The 19,943-nt window shown below is 40.3% G+C and overlaps 1 protein-coding gene across 11 annotated transcripts in view; it reads left to right on the plus strand.

The window, feature by feature from the left end:
- The window catches only part of EIF2AK4 (eukaryotic translation initiation factor 2 alpha kinase 4), a 106,151-nt gene that overhangs the window by 19,193 nt on the left and 67,015 nt on the right, over window positions 1-19,943 (plus strand). For all 11 annotated transcript variants that reach the window (XR_012414780.1, XR_012414781.1, XR_012414777.1 and 8 more), the window contains 5 exons: window positions 3,359-3,439; window positions 5,081-5,229; window positions 11,233-11,348; window positions 15,117-15,274; window positions 17,105-17,640. Coding sequence is in view for 4 of the 11 variants with exons in the window: in XM_045395279.3 (XP_045251214.2) it covers window positions 3,359-3,439; window positions 5,081-5,229; window positions 11,233-11,348; window positions 15,117-15,274; window positions 17,105-17,640 (1,040 nt within the window). In the remaining 7 variants the exon portion in view is untranslated. The remainder of the gene's footprint in view (window positions 1-3,358; window positions 3,440-5,080; window positions 5,230-11,232; window positions 11,349-15,116; window positions 15,275-17,104; window positions 17,641-19,943) is intronic.

Here is a 19,943-nt window from a genome sequence, read left to right on the forward strand (position 1 = left end):
AATATGTAACAGGTTTATCTATAATTATTATAAAGTTGAACTGCCGAAACTTGTTCACTGAAACGTTTTGATTTGCATTAATGCTTTACATCCCCCCATTTATATTAAAAATTCACACATGAATGAAAATAGAAAAACGGCCAATACGTGATTTCTGTCCCCTTTTTCCACTCACAATCATATATGTAGGTACCTTTTGACCCCATGGGAAAAAAATATGTAACATTTAGAACTATTAGGAATAAGAAGATAATTTTTTTTTGTTTTTTGGGGTGAGGGGAGAATGAAATTTCCCATCATAGTGGATTCTTTTTTTTTTTTTTTTTTGAGACAGACTTTCACTCTTGTAGTCCCAGGCTGGAGTGCAGTGGTGTGACCTCAGCTCACTACAACCTCCACCTCCCAGATTCCATTGATTCTCCTGTCTCAACCTCCCAAGTAGCTGGGATTACAGGCTTGAGCCACCATGCCCAATCCATTTTGGATTCTTAACCTCGCTCTCCACGTGTGCGTCATGCTAGCTGGATATCTTTCAGCACAATTGTTACGTGTTTGGCATGGATAGATAGCACACGGATTGGTGTTTTCAAAAAGGCCAACCAGATAGGCCTCCCTTGCCTCCTGCAAAGCACCAATAGCTGCACTCTGGAAGCACAGATCTGTTTTAAAATCCTGAGCAATTTCTCTCACCAGATGCTGGAAGGGGAGTTTGTGAATCAATTCGGTGTACTTGTGGTAACATCTAATTTCCCGGAATGCCACAGTATCAGGCCTGAAACGGTAGATTTCTTCACTCCTCCAGTAGAAGATGCAGTCTTGCAAGCGGCATTTTGTAGCCAGAGGCTTCAACCCGGGAGGCAGAGGTTGCAATGAGCCAGGTGCTTTACCACCTGTGGATTTGTGAGCAGTCTCCTTTGTATTATACAAGCCATAGTATAGAGACCTCCTTACTTACCCACTTCTCCTTCTGCTGGAGTTATAGATGGTGCAGCGGCAGCTGCAGACACAATTCTTAAGTGCATCTTAACTGCTTACCTATACTAGATTCTGTTTGTCAATGATCTGTTCAACTCATCTGTTTTTTCTTGAATCTCTACCACACTCTTTGAATTATTATATCTTTATAATGTTTTAATATCTGACAAATCAAGCCTACCCCCCCCCATCCCTTCGTCTTCCATTGTTTTTGTTTCTCAGCCATTCTCACCCATTTATTCTTACAGAAGATCTACAGAATTGCTTTCCCAGAGTCAAAACAAAACAAACCTCCTGGGATTTCTATTGAGTTTTTTAAAACTTACATATTTATTTAGGAAGAATTGGTATCTTCACAGTATTTAGACTTCCCATCCAGGATTGTTTCTTTTTCCAACCAGTACTATTTGTTTTTGTTTTCTGCTTTTTGGATTTTTTTTTTTTTTTTTTTTTTTTTTTTTTTTTTGAGACAGTGTCTTGCTCTGTCGCCCAGGCTGGAGTGCAGTGGCGCGATCTTGGCTCACTGCAGCTCAAGGGATCCTCCCGCCTAAGCTGCCTGCGTAGCTGGGACTACAGGTGTACTCCACTGCACCTACCTAATTTTAAAATTCTTTTGTAGAGACAAGATCTCCCTATGTTGCCAGGCTGGTCTTGAACTCCTGGGCTCAACCAATCCTCCGGCCTCGACCTCTCAAAGTGTTAGGATTACAGGCATGGGCCACCGTGCCCAGCACCATTTGTATATCTATTTTTATCTTTTGGTGAGGCGTTCTAATTTTCTAGATAGTAGGGTCTCTTAAAGTTACTTTTAGCGTTTTGTTCTTAGGTTCTTATGCCTCTTTCTTCATTTTATTTTGTTTCTGCTTCGTTTTGTTTATCCTGTGCTTTACATTAACGCTGTCTTTTTTAGGTGCCTTTGATTTTGTTACTTATTTTCTATTTAAGTGTGTAGCCTAGTTATTGTTGGGAGTTTGTAGTTCTTTTTTTTAATTATTTTTATTTTATTTTATTTTTATTTCTTGAGACAGAGTCTTGCTCTGTTGCCCAAACTGGAGTGCAGTGGTACGATACTGGCTCGCTACAACCTCCACCTCTCAGGTTCAAGCGATTCTCCTGCATTAGCCTCCCGAGTAGCTGGGATTATAGGCACCCACCACCATGCCTGGCTAATTTTTGTATTTTTAGTAGAGATGGGGTTTTGCTATGTTGGCCAGGCTGGTCTCAAACTCCTGACCTTGTGATCCATCCACCTTGGCCTCCCAAAGTGATGGGATTACACGTGTGAGCCACCGCGCCCTGCTGGGAGTTTGTAGTTTTTATTATTGTCCTTGTTGTTAGGAAGGCTAATTTTTATTAGAAGATAGTGATTATTTAGCTAACAATTTTGTTTTCATCTACTGCTATAGCTACCTATAAGTTTGAGGTATGTTTTTACATGTTGTATTATTGCTATTATGCTTTTTGGTGAATCTCTTAATAGTTTTGATATTTATAATCTGGAATTTTAGAGGAATAATACAAAATAGAGATCAAAACACCACTTTTAACATTGAGAAAGCTGGGCCGGGCGTGGTGGCTCAAGCCTGTAATCCCAGCACTTTGGGAGGCCGAGACGGGCGGATCACGAGGTCAGGAGATCGAGACCATCCTGGCTAACACGGTGAAACCCTGTCTCTACTAAAAAAATACAAAAAACTAGCCAGGTGAGGTGGTGGGCGCCTGTAGTCCCAGCTACTCGGGAGGCTGAGGCAGGAGAATGGCGTGAACCCGGGAGGCGAGGCTTGAAGTGAGCTGAGATCCGGCCACTGCACTCCAGCCTGGGCAACAGAGCCAGACTCCGTCTCAAAAAAAAAAAAAAACAAAAAAAAAAATTGAGAAAGCTGATTGGAAAATGCAGGTGATTAAAGAATGGCAGGTAGGTGTGGTACTTGGGCCATGGCCACCCCAGGTCCAGGCACTGAGGCTTGCTCAGCCCACCTTCACCAAGCTGACCTAGATCCCCATGGCAGAGAGCAGGCACAAGTGCTTGTTCTCTGCAGATAGACAGATATCAAACAGGAGGGGCTAAGACAAATGTGAGAAGAAGTGAGAAGCCAACAGTGTTGCTGTAGTGGAAGTCTCCTGCATGTGGAAACATGAAGAATGGGGAGTAAATGCCCCTCCCCACACATTCTCAAACCTGTTTAAATGGGAATGCCTATTGCATAAGAACTCTGATAAAACTGATAGAACTGCAGTTTGTACTAAGATGCTGTATTTTAAGATCTCTTAGGAAAAGAGGGTTTGAATTATTGAAAGTTAAAAGATTTTTCTGTAGTTCCATAATTTATATGTTGTATAGATTTCAGAGATTGCCTTTTGATGATGGTTTGATTTATTTCAGCAACGTGAAATCCTACATGAGATCCAGAGAAGGAAAGAAGAGATAAAAGAAGAGAAAAAAAGGAAAGAAATGGCTAAGCAGGTACCCTATCAACTCCATCATAATAAAATAATTTACATTTTGCAAAACAAAGTGTTTTTGTTTCCACTGATGACATCTGTGTTACTGTCAGTAATACAAAATAAAATGAAGCACTAAAAATAAATAAATATTCACCATGTATTTCAGACTCCCCAAATAGGTGGCAAAATTTAGAGTTTTATGTTGTCAGTAGATGATTTAGACTTACATAATTACTATAATTTATCAAATGAGGGAAGGAAGAGATTGCGGCTTTAATAATTAACTTAGACTAAAATTGTTTCTTTTTGAGACAGAGTCTCGTTCTGTTACCCAGGCTGGAGTGCAATGGCACGATCTCAGCTCACCGTAACCTCCACCTCCCAGGTTCAAGCAATTCTTGTGCCTCAGCCTTCCGAGTATTTGAGATTATAGGTGTGTGCCACTACGCCTGGCTAATTTTTGTATTTTTTAGCAGAGATGGGGTTTCGCCATGTTGGCCAGGCTGGTCCTTAACTCCTGGCCTCAAGTGATCCACCCACCACCACGGCCTCCCAAAGTGTTGGGATTACAGGTGTGCGCCACCGCACCCGACCAAGAATTCTTAATACCTGGAAAATAAAATGATTTGTTGATACTGAAGAGGGAATAGAAACCATATGGAGCTGCCTGAAATTTCATTCAGTGATGAAAAAGAGTTATTCAACAGAGCAGATTTAAAAGGCAGTGGTGAAAAAGGATAGAGTACTTTTTCCTTTATTTTTCCTGAGTCTAGCTCAAGCAAAAAACCAGTCAGACATGTTTGGAGAAATTCAGATAAAATGTTACTCATTCTCTTTTACATAATTATAGCATTAAACTTAAGGGACACGATGTGGTAGCAGGAAGCAGGAAGCTGAAGCACAAGCAAGCTTCCCCTGGTTTAAAGCTTCAGGTTTTCTACTGCCTTGCTCTGTGACCTTGGCAAGGTGACATTCTCTGTGACTCACTTTACTTGTCCCTTAAAATGGGACTGATAATGCCTTTCTTTCTGTCTTGTATAATCACTTCCACAGACAAGCGTACTGCCCTATGTGAAACTAAACCTGCGTGGAAACGTAAGATGAGATCCCCGTTTCCACCAGCGCTCCTGTCTTGCGCCTGACCTGCCTTCCTGTCAGCCACTCTCTACCTTCTCTTTGATTCCCCCTTCTTCTGTTCGTCTCCTATTACTCTTCTCCCTAACTTTTTACACTATTGCAAGATTCTAAGCATTTTCATTTATAAAATTTACATTTTCTTGAAACCAAAACCTGGACTTCAGTTTTTGAGCCAGTACATTTTTAGGCATTAACATTTTTTTAATTTTATTTTTTAATGACAAATAATAGTTGTATGTATTCATGGGGTATATAGTGACGTTTTGATACATGTAATGTATAGTGATCAGATCAGGGTAATTAGCACATCCATCATTGCAAACATTTATCATTTCTTTGTGTTGGAAACATTCAATGTCCTCCTTCTAGCTATTTTAAACTATTAAAAGTTGAGTTCAATTTTATTTCACTTGTAAACATTCAGCTTAAAATTTGCATTCTATGCTGAATTAATAATTATGTACCATAATTGTCTTCCATTTGTGACTTACATCTAAAGTAGGTTTTACTTTTCTTGTTCTAGGAACGTTTGGAAATTGCTAGTTTGTCAAACCAAGATCATACCTCTAAGAAGGACCCAGGAGGACACAGAACGGCTGCCGTTCTACATGGAGGCTCTCCTGACTTTGTAGGAAATGGTAAACATCGGGCAAATTCCTCAGGAAGGTCTAGGTAAGTCCCTGGGATTTCTGATCTGGGAGAATGAAAGATGTAGAAGGATTTCACTACATTAAAGATGTAGTGAAATATGATGGAAATTTAAGGCGATAGTCTTAATAACTTTTTTTAAACCTTATATATCTTAATATATTAGCAATATATTGAGTATATTTTTAGCAATATGAAACAAAATTGCATTTAACACTTTCCAAGTATCTATCATGAATCTAGTTTTGTTGCTCATTCCCTTTTTTTTTTTTGAGACGGTGTCTCACTCTCTCACCCATGCTGGAGTGCAATGGCGTGGTCTCAGCTCACTGCAACCTCTGCCTTCTGGGTTCAAGCGATTCTCCTGCCTCAGCCTCCCAAGTAGCTGGGACTACAGACACGTGCCACCACACCCGGCTAATTTTTGTATTTTTAGTAGAGTCAGGGTTTCACTATGTTGGCCAGGCTGGTCTTGAACTCCTGACCTCGTGATCCACCCGCCTCGGCCTCCCAAAGTGCTGGGATTACAGGAATGAGCCACTGCACCCAGCCTCATTCCCCTTTATAACAGCCTATAACCATCACAAACTTGCCTTAGTACGATTTGATTTAACATTTAATAACTTAAATTCAGTAAGTGATTTTAAAAATTTTCTTCCATTTGAATCATCATCATCCAGTGTTTCAGTCTACAACGCATTAGGTCCCACCACAGATGTAAGGAGTGCCTGAAAATGAGCACAGGTGGGACATCTGTTACGTGAGAGCAGGAGCCCCAGCTGGTTACCAGGGGTCCCCTCCCTAGTACTGAGGTGGGCTCCTGGGCTGTTCCCTGTCACCACTGGTCACTTAAAAGATACTACTTGTTCTATATCTTTTTCACTGAAGAATTGTGACTTTGCTCTCTATTTGCTGTGGCCCCTGTAGACCAGAAAGGAATTTTAGTGCAGAAACCGTTTATGAGTGGGGTGGGTTACTAAATAGTGTGGGGACTTCAGCCTTCATTGTATGTTTAAATTATCTCTTGTGAGACTCTGAGCAGAACTTAAAATCACCACTTTGCTTCTATGAAAAGAAACATTTTAGGCACCAAACAAGATTTATATAAACTTCTGTATGGTTTGTTTATTAGAAGGAACCATTTTAGTTCTTTCCCTAATTATCTACTATTAAAAAAACAGTTCAGAAATCATTTTGACACTAATGTTTACCTACTATTAGGGTTAACTAAAGTTTTTAAAAATACTGTTTCTGGTAACCATTCCTTTTTAAGATTATAACTCCTTCCCAATTTAAATTATTTTTGAATCTGGGCATCCAATAAGCAACAGAGTTTGAAGTTGTCAGAGAATTTCACTAGGAAATATCTAACAAATTTTTATTGTATTAGAACCCTTGAATTAAATCAATGATATAAATAAGTCTTTTCAGATACATGGAAAACGATTGTTTTAAGTTTAAACATTTCTATTTTTGTGGCTGACTATAAACAGTGAATCCAAGGTTAGGCTTGTTTTTGAGATCAAAGATAGCCTGCTGGGCGTGGTGGCTCATATGTGTGATCCCAGCACTTTGGGAGGCTGGGGTTGGAGGATCACTTGAGCCCAGGAGTTCAAGACCAGCCTGGGCAACAAAGCTCCTTCCCATCTCAGAGCCTCTGCTGACCCCTCTGCCGGGGCTACTCTCCCTCTGGCATTTTGCTTGGTGAGCTCCTTCTCATTCAGTTCTCCCCTCAAATGCGACCTTCTCAGGGATGCCTTCCTGAGCCCCCCTCTACCCTATTTCCCTACTTTGTCCCTTGCTCTCCAATCCTCTGTTTTATTTTTTACATAACACTTAGCACTTGCTGAAATTGTTATTCACTTGTTTGTTTTGGAATGTGAGGTCTGTGAGAGCAAAGCCCTTGTCTGTGTTTTCCTCAAAGCCTGTAACAGTGCCTGGAAGACACGTGGTAGATGCCTGGTAAACATCTGATGCAGGGAGGGAGTAAGGAAGGGAAGACGACACAGGGAAAGTGGTACACTGTGTTTCTGGTGTTTGTAGAGTCTACAGCCTCTTTAACCAGGGCAATTTTGCTTCTCTTGACCTGTGGGGCATGTGAAAAAACAGTGAGGTTTTATTTAACAAAAGATTTTCACTGCTGAAAAGAAGAGAAAGAGAGAAAAGAAAACCACTCACTATTCTAGTGGAAAGAACGTAAAGGCCTGATACTCAAAGGCTTTTCACTGATGAGTCTTTGCCTTTGTTGAAGAACTTTATTTTCTATCCTTCAAGCCTTCTTTTCCCACCTTGAAGGATTCACTTTTTCGAATATTAAGGTAAAAATCAAAAAACATAAAATTAGCCATTTCAATGTGTACAGTTCAGTGTGAGGCTATATTTGTGAAGTGCAGACTTAGTCCCCCTAACCCCCTGCCTTGCTTCCGGGATGTTGCTCCTGAGAAGTGGGCAATTTGAATTTTGTAGGAGAAGCAAAACTAAAAACCAAAAAACCTCTATAAAATAGCTCATGGTAGAAAATTGCCTTCACATATTCGGACTTGCTGTCTTTGCCAATTACCGTAGTGTAGCCCAGAATCTAGAATATATCACCTATTTATATCCACCATCAACAGGATTAGGTTATCTAGTTTGTTTTCGCTATCCTAAAGCCAGGTGTGGCAACTGCTGGCTCCTCATCCTTACAGAGAAGAGATCATTAAGGGCATAAGACATGGGATTGTCTCCGCTCTCCGCAAAAAACTGGGGAACCATCGAAGTATAAAGATGTAGGGGAGAGGGGATCCTCGATATGTCTCTCCAGACATGGTCCTCTGTTGTTCACTTTCTCTGGTTGGTTCCATGGAGGCATAGACTGGTTTACCTCAAATTAAACAATACCAGGAATTCTTACTAACGTTGTCTCTACAAAGTGGCTCTGAGTTTCAAATTAAGGGACCTAGAGCTAGCATTTTCTGTGGCATCTTGGTGAGTTAGGCAGGAAGGTGAGACTATCCCTGCCACTGTGTCTCAGATGAGATCCTCTTTCTCCATCCTGCCCCTTCATCTACACATTGATCATATTGGTAGAGCAATCTTTTGAATGGTAGCCCAATTCTCAAGTCCCCACTTGAAAAATTGCCATCTCTCTTCTTGCCACTTGGTTTAAAAAAAAAAAAAAAAGATTATCCTTTTTTCTTTTTTCAGGTATCAAGTTCCTAGCTGCCTAATTTAGTCATCTAAAATTGTATTATGTTTAATTCTCTGTTCTTTTTAAAGACCTAGGTTAATACTATTTGGTAATTTTATTTGAAACACCCTTCATCTATATAGGTTGGGAACTGCCACAGTTACTTGGCAAAACTGATAACATGGGTGATATCTCTAATATTATATTGCAAACCTCATGAACATCCATAGTCTAGAATAGATCGTTGCTGATGAGACCAGAGTCATAACTTCTGAACACCATTTGTTTGCATTGGAATGGCTGTTTCTGCTGGAGTACAGAAGCTGTTTTACTTAGGAATGGATTCAAATCCGAAAGGTTGTTCCAAACCCAGTTCTTGATGAGTCCCGAGTAGACAGTATAAGCATCCAATATATATGAATCTTTTTGGCGAAAACAATAGACATTGATGACATTGCACTTGTCTCTTTATTCCTTCTTTTCAAACTCTGTGATTTAGCTTTTTATCCTTCAGAATTGTTTCTGCTACAAACTATGCCATGCAGCATGTACCACATTTGTCCTTTTCTTACTTTCACTTTTAAGATTATGTCTACTTTTCCTTCAGTACTAATTATTCCTTAATCTTACAGCCATCAACACTCATTGTGTTTGTGCTTGAGTCATAATAGGATGATTCACATTCTAAAACACCTTAAAACCAAGCATTTACACATTGTAAACTAAAGAACAGAAAGATGGCCTAGACTAAAATGACCATTAGCACCATCTGCTGAGGAGGCCAGAGCTGATGCAGAGATGCTTCTGCATAATTTATGTTACTAAGTCTGGCATGTAATTTTGAACCTTTCCTTTTATCCTTTTCTTCATAAATCTCAGTGTGTTCCTAGTTGCACATGTAACTTTAGAAGTAGAAATTTGAACAGAACTACAACGTATTTGTTATTTTTTGATGTTTAGAATATGCAGACATGGGTCAGGCGCAGTGGCTCACACCTGTAATCCCAGCACTTTGGGAGGCTGAGGCAGGCGGATCACGAGGTCAGGAGATTGAGACCATCCTGGCTAACACGGTGAAACCCCGTCTCTAGTAAAAATACAAAAAAATTAGCCGGGCGTGGTGGCGGGCGCCTGTAGTCCCAGCTACTCAGGAGGCTGAGGCAGAAGAATGGCGTGAACCCGGGAAGTGGAGCTTGCAGTGAGCCAAGATCGCACCACTGCACTCCAGCCTGGGTGACAGAGTGAGACTCCATCTCAAAAAAAAAAAAAAAGAATATGTGGACATATGTGTGGTGTAAGATATCTGTATCATAATACATAATCTTGTCACCAGTGTGGGAGGGTTTTGAGGAAAGAGACGATGTGTAGGATTGGAAGCAGAAAGACCAGATAATAACAGAGTATTGCATGTGTCCAGGAGAAAGTTGGAGATGAACTAAACAGGGCAGGGGAAACAGAGAGGAGAGGGTCGTACTTGAAGACCAATTCGATGCAGATCTAGGAGCCCACGGAGACTCACAGGTGACCTGTGAGACAGAATGGATGATTATGCCTCTAACCAAAATTAGAGAGCCAGGAAAATCAGGTTTAGAGCGAGTGGAGGGAGGTGGCAGTTTTACTGACATTGCAATGGTGTGAGGGGTAAATAGTGCAGAAGTGGAGACAGCAAGTGCAGGAGTGTGACTATGAGGGGTGACGGGGTGGGTGGTGCCGGGTTGACAGAGGGGAATGTGTGGATCAGAGAGATTTATAGGCTGGGGGGAGGGAGCCCAGAGAGAGGGGCTGATTGAACATACAGGAGAAATGGACTAACTAATAGACTAAGATCCCAGAGGAGACCTCTGTAGGGGATGGAACTGAGGACAGGAGTAGCCATCCTTCCTCAAAGTCACTCACAAAGAATGAATAGTGCCAATGTCAAGTAACTTTATAGGTGGAAAAATAGAAATTGTGGACTGCATTCCTCATTGCATCATGTAATCAGTGAAAGTAAAAGTCAAAATCATGCTGAGAATGAGAGGGTGATCTCTCTAGAGAGCCGTCCATGCACTTCCTCAAAGTGTTTCTGGTAAGTGTTCGATCCTGACCATCGAGAGATCTCTCCCTTACCTCTCCCCTGCACCCTCTCCCCTGATTTATTATTTGTGCGTTACGATCTAGTTTCTTAGCTATTGCTCCCCACCAGGAAAAAAGTACAAAAACAGAAAGAGAGGAGAGGTTGGGTTTTAAGTGTTTCGGAGAAGTCATGGAAGGGAATGATGGCAATATCTACCAAAGACAAGCAAGAGAAGGAATGTGCACTCAATGACTGGAGGCCCAGTTGGAAACCAGGAATTTGTGGCAGCTCCAACCCCCTCTGTTCTGCAGCTTTCTCCAGATGTGCATGTGCATGGGAATGAAGCAATGTGGGATACATGTGGAATTGATCTAAATCACCGCTGACCAGTAGAACTTTTTCTGATAATGGAAATGATCTGTATCTGTGCTGTCCAATATAGTAGCCACTAGCCATGTATGGCTATTGAGTACTTAAATGTGGCTACTGCACTTGAACTGAATTTTCAGTTTTATTTTAGTAGCCACAGCGTTGGGCAGCACAGACCTGGAGTTAAGGGTTTGTGGTTTTCCTGTGGAGAAGATGATGATGGGAAGTGGGGAAACGAATGCCTTTTTCATTAGCACCTCCTACTCAATTCCCAGTAGAAACAGATGTTAGACTGTGAGTGGGCTGATAAACAGTAACAACAAACAGGAGAAAACGGGGGGGCATTCTTGCCTATGTTAATCTATAACATTCCTATGTTCATCTTAAAGAAAAAAATGATTGTTCAAACGTATTGTTTGAATTTGTTTTTAAGGCGAGAACGACAGTATTCGGTATGTAATAGTGAAGATTCTCCTGGCTCTTGTGAAGTTCTGTATTTCAATATGGGGAGTCCTGATCAGCTCATGGTGCACAAAGGGAAATGTATTGGTAAGTAAACTAACAAAATCTATTTATATTATTGTAATGGCAAAAGTTAATCACGAAGGAATGGGATAGATTAGACACTATGGCATTCAGACCAGTGCAGTCCGAGGAAGACCATCAAACTGGTAGTCATTCTGGCTCCCATCCTTAATGACTGGAATGAGAAGTCACTCAGGTTTCCCCTCATGTCAGATGGAAATAAAAACCTGTGTTTTTGGCTGGGTGCAGTGGCTCACGCCCATAATCCCAATACTTTGAGGGGCCGAGGTGGGAGGATTGCTTGAGCCCAGGAGTTCAAAGCTGCAGTGAGCCATGATCAAGCCACTGCACTCCAGTGTGAGTGACAGAATGAGACCCTGTCTCAATAAAATAAAATGAAATTTAAAAACCCGTGCTCTTGGAAATATTATTAAAGTAAAGATAATTTTAAATCTGTCATTATAATTATCAAAGCTTATTGAAACAAAAACGTAATTAAAATGTTAGTAAGAATTTTGCATCATATACATCTAATGCTAATAAAATATGTGTAACAAAATGTATTCTAATGCCTATTACCTTTTTTGTTGTTGAGACAGGGTCTTGCTCCATCACCTAGGCTGGAGTGGTACAGTGGCACAATCATAGCTCACTGTAACCTCAAACTCCTAGGTTCACTCAATACTCCTGCCTCAGCCTCCTTAGTAGCTAGGACTACAGTAACGCCTGTGGTCTTTATTGACCAGATCTCATTTTCTTAAGTGGATATCCATCCATTTGGCTGTTTCCTGCCTGGCATGTTATACCTGACCAGGAAGACCACCTTATTTTCTATATGCCTTATTTAGAAGTTTTGTCTACTCATGGCTGTTTGGAATGAAGCTGGTTCAGCAAATCAGAATTTGAATTGCTCATACTAAAGTCAAGTTTTTGATGTCTCTTCCTTTGCCCTAAATGTGCGTCATCTTTACCTAGCCTTACAGATAAAACCAGTAATTGGTATAGAAATCTTTGTACATGGTGAATTTGTCAATTAACTTTAATTTTCAATCCCGTGAATATTTTTGCCCGAGGTAACAGGTAGCCAAATTATGTGAATTGAGTTTCTTTTGGCATCTTTTCCCCTTCGTCTTTAAGGTGATACAAATAAGCAAAAGAGTTGCCAGGGAGGAGGCAGCAGGTGGAGGGAGAAGAAACCAAACTTCTCAATAATCTATGAGCTGGATACTTAGCCTTGGCAGACAAACAGCAGCCTGGATAGTAGAGGATCCTGCACATACACAGAGCAGCTGTATTTAGACAAAGGAATCATTGGGCGGGTTCGAGACCTTGGTAGTGGTGGTTGGCTTTGGACCTGAGACTGTCCTTGACTCAGACATTTCAGATTCACGAAGTGATAACATAGAACTCACTACTTCCAATAACCTGGGGAAATCAAGAAGGCAAATTAATACAATTCTTCTTACCTTAACTTGGTCTCTTATTCTCACTGGTACTCATTAGACAGATTCACCATAGTTAATACCCTTATTAGGAGGCACATTTTCAGTTGGAGAATTTTTAATAAAATCACCAAGTAAATTATTTATTTTGTTTTCTCACAGTGGGTCTGATTTTTTAAATATGCCCTGTCTATGAATTGTTTCCATAAAAGATTACTAATTTTTTATTTTCGGTGAAGTATTTTTATAAAAAACAGTATTTGTTTTTCATTTTAAAGTTGTTAGAACTAGAGAGAAGAGAGCACTTACTTATAGATATGGCTACAGCACTATAGAGACTGTCTGCATGAACCATCATTGTGGGCATATCCCAGAGTTTGAGTTAGAGTTCTCTTGATAATGTATTTTCCCTTATCCTCATCACAGTATATTCTTTTGTCCCTTTTATAATCCCCATCGTGAAAAACTGACAAGAAGAGGCTGGCAATACTAAAATTATAATTTTTTAAACCCCAGCAACTATGAAATGCCTGCCTTGTCCCAATTAGGGAAACAAATATTGCAAAACACTGTACTGCATAATATACAAATTTAATTAGGCTTTATGTAAATAACTTCATACTCCATCCCATAAACATTTAATGCCTTGTGTTTCTAGTAGACTGCTTAGATCCCACATTTCTTAGGTTGCTTCCTTTGGTTGACAAATTTTTAAACAGCAGGATTTTTCCCCTTAGGCAAAGACTGTCAGGAGTTATTTATGACTAACATAATAGATCATTTTAATTAAAATCTCCAAATTATCAGTATTCCCATGAAGTAAAAACTGCTTCTCAGGTAAGAAGTCAAAGTGAGCTAGTTCAGCCATATTTTTCCAAAGTATTTTTGCTGAGACATCTTTATCATATATACACAGGTTACTTCACTTTTGATTATTCAAATAGAAAAGATAAGTATCAAGGTCTCTTTAAAAATTTGTTTTCATTATGAAGATAGTATAGCATCATGGAAAACTATTACTTATATAAGAGAAAAAGGCAGAATACCATGTATCAGGGGTTATCAGCTGGGGGCAATTTTGTAGCCTGGGGGACATTTGGTGATGTCTGCACACGTTTTTGATGGCTAACACTGGGGCCAGGGTGCTATTGGCATCTAGTGGGTAGATACCAGGATTGCTACTAAAATCCTACAGTGCACGAAACAGCTGCCTACAACAAAGATTACCTGGTCCAAAATGTCATAGTGTCAAGGTGCTACATATGTGCTATGATATGGTAAATTATGGGGTAAAGGAGAATAGAGGGAACTAAAAGAAAAATAAAACAAATGGTAATTTTTTTCTCCTTTTCCAGTTTTTTAGAATTTTCTATTATTGTTTTAATGAAAATAGAGATTTTTATAAGAAAATTTTTGGTGCTACAGAATTTAGCTTTCCCTGTGTGAGAACCATATGACTATCACTAAATAAATGTGTCTCATTTTCTAGCTTCAATCTAAACTGACATCTCTTGTTCTTTCCTTCCAAAGCATTGACCAGTTTGTATTTACTGAGCATATTCAAATTTTGCATTTAGAAAGTCATAGATGTATTCAGATTTTCAAATTACTGTTTTACTGCGCACACTAATCTACGTTAATCTCAATGACTTGTTCTCTATTTTCATATTCTTTCTGTCATTTTAGTTGGTATTTAGCTGTATGAGGGTACACCAGTAGACACAGTCAGCAAAGGTAAACTCGTTATGAAAATAACATTGTGCATAATGGCTAGTAGTATAAAACACTGGTCTCTTTTGTTTTTGAGACAGTCTTGCTCTTGTCGCCCAGGCTGCAGTGCAATGGTGTGATCGAGGCTCACTACAACCTCCACCTCCCAGGTTCAAGTGATTCTCGTGCTTCAGCCTCCCAAGTAGCTGAGACTCCAGGTGCCTGCCACCAAACCTGGCTAACGTTTTTGTATTTTTAGTAGCGAGGGGGTTTCACCATGTTGTCCAGGCAGGTCTCGAACTCTTGACCTCAGGTGATCCATCTGCCTTGGCCTTCCAAAATGCTGGGATTACAGGTGTGAGCCACTGCACCTGGCCAAACATTGATTCTTTATTTGTCTGATACTAAGATCTCATTGTTGATTCTTGCCCCTTATAAAAAATTATTTTAGGACTCAGGGTATATTGCTAAAATATCAAAAACTGTTTACAAAAGAACATTATTACATAAAGTCATATTTTCCATAGTTAGCACATGGTATCCATTGTTGAACTAAAGAATGTGTATTACCCCCTCCCTTCTTTCCCCCCACAGAAAACGTATCAATGGAATTTAATTATACTTTCTGTTTAATGTGCAGGCGGTGATGAACAACTTGGGAAATTAGTCTACAATGCTTTGGAAACAGCCACTGGCGGCTTTGTCTTGTTGTATGAGTGGGTCCTTCAGTGGCAGAAAAAAATGGGTCCATTCCTTACCAGTCAAGAAAAAGAGAAGATTGATAAGTGCAAAAAGCAGGTAAGCATTCAAGGTGGCTGACTGAGCAAAAGGCCTATTCTCAGGCTTTAGGAGATGACAGAACAAAATAGCCCTGCGTTTGATTGTCCTGCAAAGATGATCCAGAGCAGTATGAGAACTGTTTGACCAGAGAACACCGTGAAGGACCAGTACCTCTTTGCCCCTTGCTTCTGGTTTCAGAACTTTCACAACATGGTCAAAGCACTTCTAGCTGCCTTCTCTTTTTTTTTTTTTTTTTTTTTTTTTTTTTGAGACGGAGTCTTGCTCTGTCACCCAGGCTGGAGTGCAGTGGCCGGATCTCAGCTCACTGCTAGCTCCGCCTCCCGGGTTTACGCCGTTCTCCTGCCTCAGCCTCCCGAGTAGCTGGGACTACAGGCGCCCGCCACCTCGCCCGGCTAGTTTTTTTTTTGTATTTTTTAGTAGAGACGGGGTTTCACCGTGTTAGCCGGGATCGTCTCTCGATCTCCTGGCCTCGTGATCTGCCCGTCTCGGCCTCCCAAAGTGCTGGGATTACAGGCTTGAGCCACCGCGCCCGGCCCTAGCTGCCTTCTTAACCTCCTTTCTCAGCCCTTAGTATGGCATTAACAGTCATCTTTCCAACTGGGACTAAATACTAGTTAAAAATTGGGGTTTTTTGCAATTCTTCTTTTCCCTACTCTTGAAATACTGCTTCAGGGCTGGGTGTGGTGACTCATACCTGTAATCCCAGCACTTTGGGAGGCCGAGGTAGGAGGACTACTTGAGCCCAGGAGTTTGAGACCAGCCTGGGCAACATGGTGAAACTCTGTCTCTACAAAAAATTTAAAAATTAGTGGGCATGGTGGCACATACTTGTGGTCCCAGCTACTTGGGAGGCTGAGGTGGGATAATTGCTTGAGCCCAGGAGGTTGAGACTGCAGTGAGCTATGTTCATGCTACTGCACCGCAACCTGGGTGACAGAGCAAGACCCTGTCTCCAAAAAAAAGAAAAGTACTGCTTCAAAACTGAATTTTGGGGGACTGGAGGATTTTTAAGTTAATTTATAAATTAATGATTTATAACCAAGCATAAGGAGAACATTCACTATTGCATATTATAGTATTACATAATAACAAGGTTTACAAAAATCGTAGATAAACATGGTGTTCAGAAATGTGTGTGTATTTAAGTATAGAAAGAAAACCAAAAGTAAATGTGACAAAATCTTGAGTTATCTTTGTGTGGTGACCAGATAGATAACGTGTGGGTATTTTCTATCAAACTAATTTTTTAAATGTTGACAGTGATCTTTATTAAATCAGAAAAGATTTTTTTTTTTTTTCTATCTTCAACCTTAACTCCTCTTTGCCATGTGAGGTTCTGAGGATTAGGATGTGGACATCTTTGAGGAGCCATTATTCTGCTGCTCAAATTGTATACTGTATTTTTAAAAACCCAAATACAAAGCTAATCAGAAAAGGTTATTTTTAAATTAAAGTTTGTTTTTTTCTGGTGGCCATACCTCAAACGAATTTTATTTTAAAAACTGTTCACTAATTCCATAGTATATGCATAGTAGGTTTTGAGATTAGAGAAGTTGAGAATTAACTAAATTTTTTCCATCTTTATGAACTATTAGGTTGACCATATGGTTTGGGGAGAATTCAGTTCAGGGCATATTTGTTCTCCTCTCATTTGAAAGTGTATTTTCTATCAAATACTTCATTTTTGTTTTTGGTTTTTTGTTTTTGTTTTTGGTTTTGGTTTTTTTTGCCTCCCTTGTGTGATCAAATACTTCACTTTTGAAATGAAACCCAAGTTAATGTTGATTGGCCCAATATTATTCTTTTTTTTTTTTTTTAACTTATCAGATTCAAGGAACAGAAACAGAATTCAACTCACTGGTGAAATTGAGCCATCCAAATGTAGTACGCTACCTTGCAATGAATCTCAAAGAGCAAGACGACTCCATCGTGGTGGACATTTTAGTGGAGCACATTAGTGGGGTCTCTCTTGCTGCACACCTGAGCCACTCAGGCGCCATCCCTGTGCATCAGCTTCGCAGGTACACAGCTCAGCTCCTGTCAGGCCTTGATTATCTGCACAGCAATTCTGTGGTGCATAAGGTCCTGAGTGCATCTAATGTCTTGGTGGATGCAGAAGGCACCGTCAAGATTACGGACTATAGCATTTCTAAGCGCCTCGCAGACATTTGCAAGGAGGATGTGTTTGAGCAAACCCGAGTTCGTTTTAGTGACAATGCTCTGCCTTATAAAACGGGGAAGAAAGGAGATGTTTGGCGTCTTGGCCTCCTGCTGCTGTCCCTCAGCCAAGGACAGGAATGTGGAGAGTACCCTGTGACCATCCCTAGTGACTTACCAGCTGACTTTCAAGATTTTCTAAAGAAGTGAGTATCACTGAGATTCTCTCTAATAGCACTTTAACTCCTGTACTTTTGATTGTGCTGGAGTGTGCCAGACATCTAAGTGATATGGAAGCTGAAAAGTGAGGAAAAGGACTTCATTCTTTGCTCTTCCAGTCCTGTCCTAGTCTTATATGTTCTGCTTTCTCACGTAGGTTTGTGATTCTCTTAACTACCACATTCTCTGAAATTCACTTGGAATTCACACTTGATTTTCAAACTCCTTTTGGGGGACTGCTGGTATACTCTTGGAAGTCAATAGAGATTGTTACGGTGAGAAATGCCCTAGGTGTTCCAAATACTGACCTTTGCTCTGGTTCCTAAAGGGTCAAAGACGAGGCTTCTTACTTCAGTAATAGCTTTGGGAGTGAGATTCTGCCCCTTGTGCTTCTTAACCATTCTTCATTGGCTGTCTCATTCAACTAAGTTGTAGAATCCAAATAAATTACTTACTCTAGCTAGAGAATTTTCAATACCTGTAAATCACAGGTGCATGTTTAATTACAAAGCCAAGTTTTATCCTGTTTGGGAGAACCTTTCTTGAGATGTTTCCTCAGGCCTAACATGTTTGTCCAGGTCCTTCACTTAAGTGTTTTCGAATTTAGTGCTGCCTCTGTTTTCAGTCCAAGCCACAGCTAAGTTCTCTCAGTTTCTGTTAATTGGGAGGTAAGATCCCTTCAGTCTGGATTTTTCCAGATGCTCCTCTTGTCCAGCTGTCCTGCAGGAGTTGACCTGGGCTGGTTTCTTCCATTTCTGATGCTCTTTGTTTTTTACCTTCTTTTTCCCAATCATTTGCTTTTATTCACTTCTTCCATTTGCAACATTTATTTTACCCTTCACATTTCTTTCCTATTCCATCTATCCCAGTAGCCAGTTGGCCTGGGTTACACTGTTATGCCCTGTCACTGATGATCTTACCATTATAGATGTGAAAGTAGCTGCATTTGTGTTTGAATGAGATTGTTTTTGTGTAAAGTGAATATGAGATATATATATATACACACACACACACATACACAGTTGTGGAAAGGGGCCAACTTTGATTCTTTGTGTTGGTTTTGCTCCTTAAAGTGTATGAAAATATTAAGATTTCTAAAGAAATCTTTTATGGTATCTTTTTAATGCAATGGAACTTTAAAAGTATTTATTTAAATGCACCCTAACAATGAGGTTGGCTAAAATGACAAATATGATGATAGAATCACAGATGGAAAGTTTCGTTTCCATCTTCAAAATGTCACCTTTAGTGTTCTGCCTTCTTCATTGATGAAGAGTAATTTAGTCAAGGTTAGCAATAGCGTTATGTATTGTTATAAACAGCACTGGGAGGTTTAAGTAGAAGTACCTTTCCTTTCCTGTTTAGTAGCAAAATGAATGGGCTCGGTAGCTAAAACTTTCCTAGTTTTCTTCTTAAATAGCTCTACGCTCTGTCAATTTCAAACTTGAGATCACACAATTTCTTTTTTTTTTTTTTTTTTTTTGAGATAGAGTCTCGCTGTGTCACCCAGGCTGGAGTGCAGTGGTACAATCTTAGCTCACTGCAAGCTCCGCCTCCCAGGTTCACGCCATTCTCCTGCCTCAGCCTCCCAAGTAGCTGGGACTACAGGTGCCCACCACCATGCCCGACTAATTTTTTGTATTTTTAGTAGAGACAGGGTTTCACCGTGTTAGCCAGGATGGTCTCGATCTCCTGACCTTGTGATCCACCCGCCTTGGCCTTGCAAAGTGCTGGGATTACAGGTGTGAGCCACAGCTCATGGCCTTCTTATTCTTTTAACAAGATTTTTCTTTAGAATATTTTGTATACTTCTCTCCCTGGAGTGGTTTGATAGACTGTGGTTGGTTAAGGAGCTGCCAAGAACTGTTTTAGGAACTTTGCTGTCCAGCCCTAGTTAACAAAAGAAAAACACCATTCACAAAGAATGAAAACAGCAACCTTCCATTTGTAGTTATATTTTTACATATTGTTGAACACCCTTTGGAGAAAGATTTTGTTTCAAATCAGCCTCTGTGATGGGTAAGACTCTGGAGTCAAAACATCTGGGTTCAGGTCCCACCTCTATGCCCTACTGGCTGAGCGACTTAACCCCCTGCCCTGCGTTTCCTCCTCTGTGAAACTGGGATAATAGCACTGCCCACCTCATGAGGTGGTTGTGAGGATTAAATTAGTTAACACCCATAAAGTTTCTGGCACTTGGCCCAGACTGAGTCAGTGCTGGTTTTCATCACCATCCTCAGGAGTGAGAACTATGAAGAAATGTGGATGCTGCCAGGCGTTTTACCCCTTT

The sequence above is a fragment of the Macaca fascicularis genome, chromosome 7, assembly GCF_037993035.2.
Source record: "Macaca fascicularis isolate 582-1 chromosome 7, T2T-MFA8v1.1".
Classification (NCBI taxonomy): Eukaryota; Metazoa; Chordata; class Mammalia; order Primates; family Cercopithecidae; genus Macaca; species Macaca fascicularis.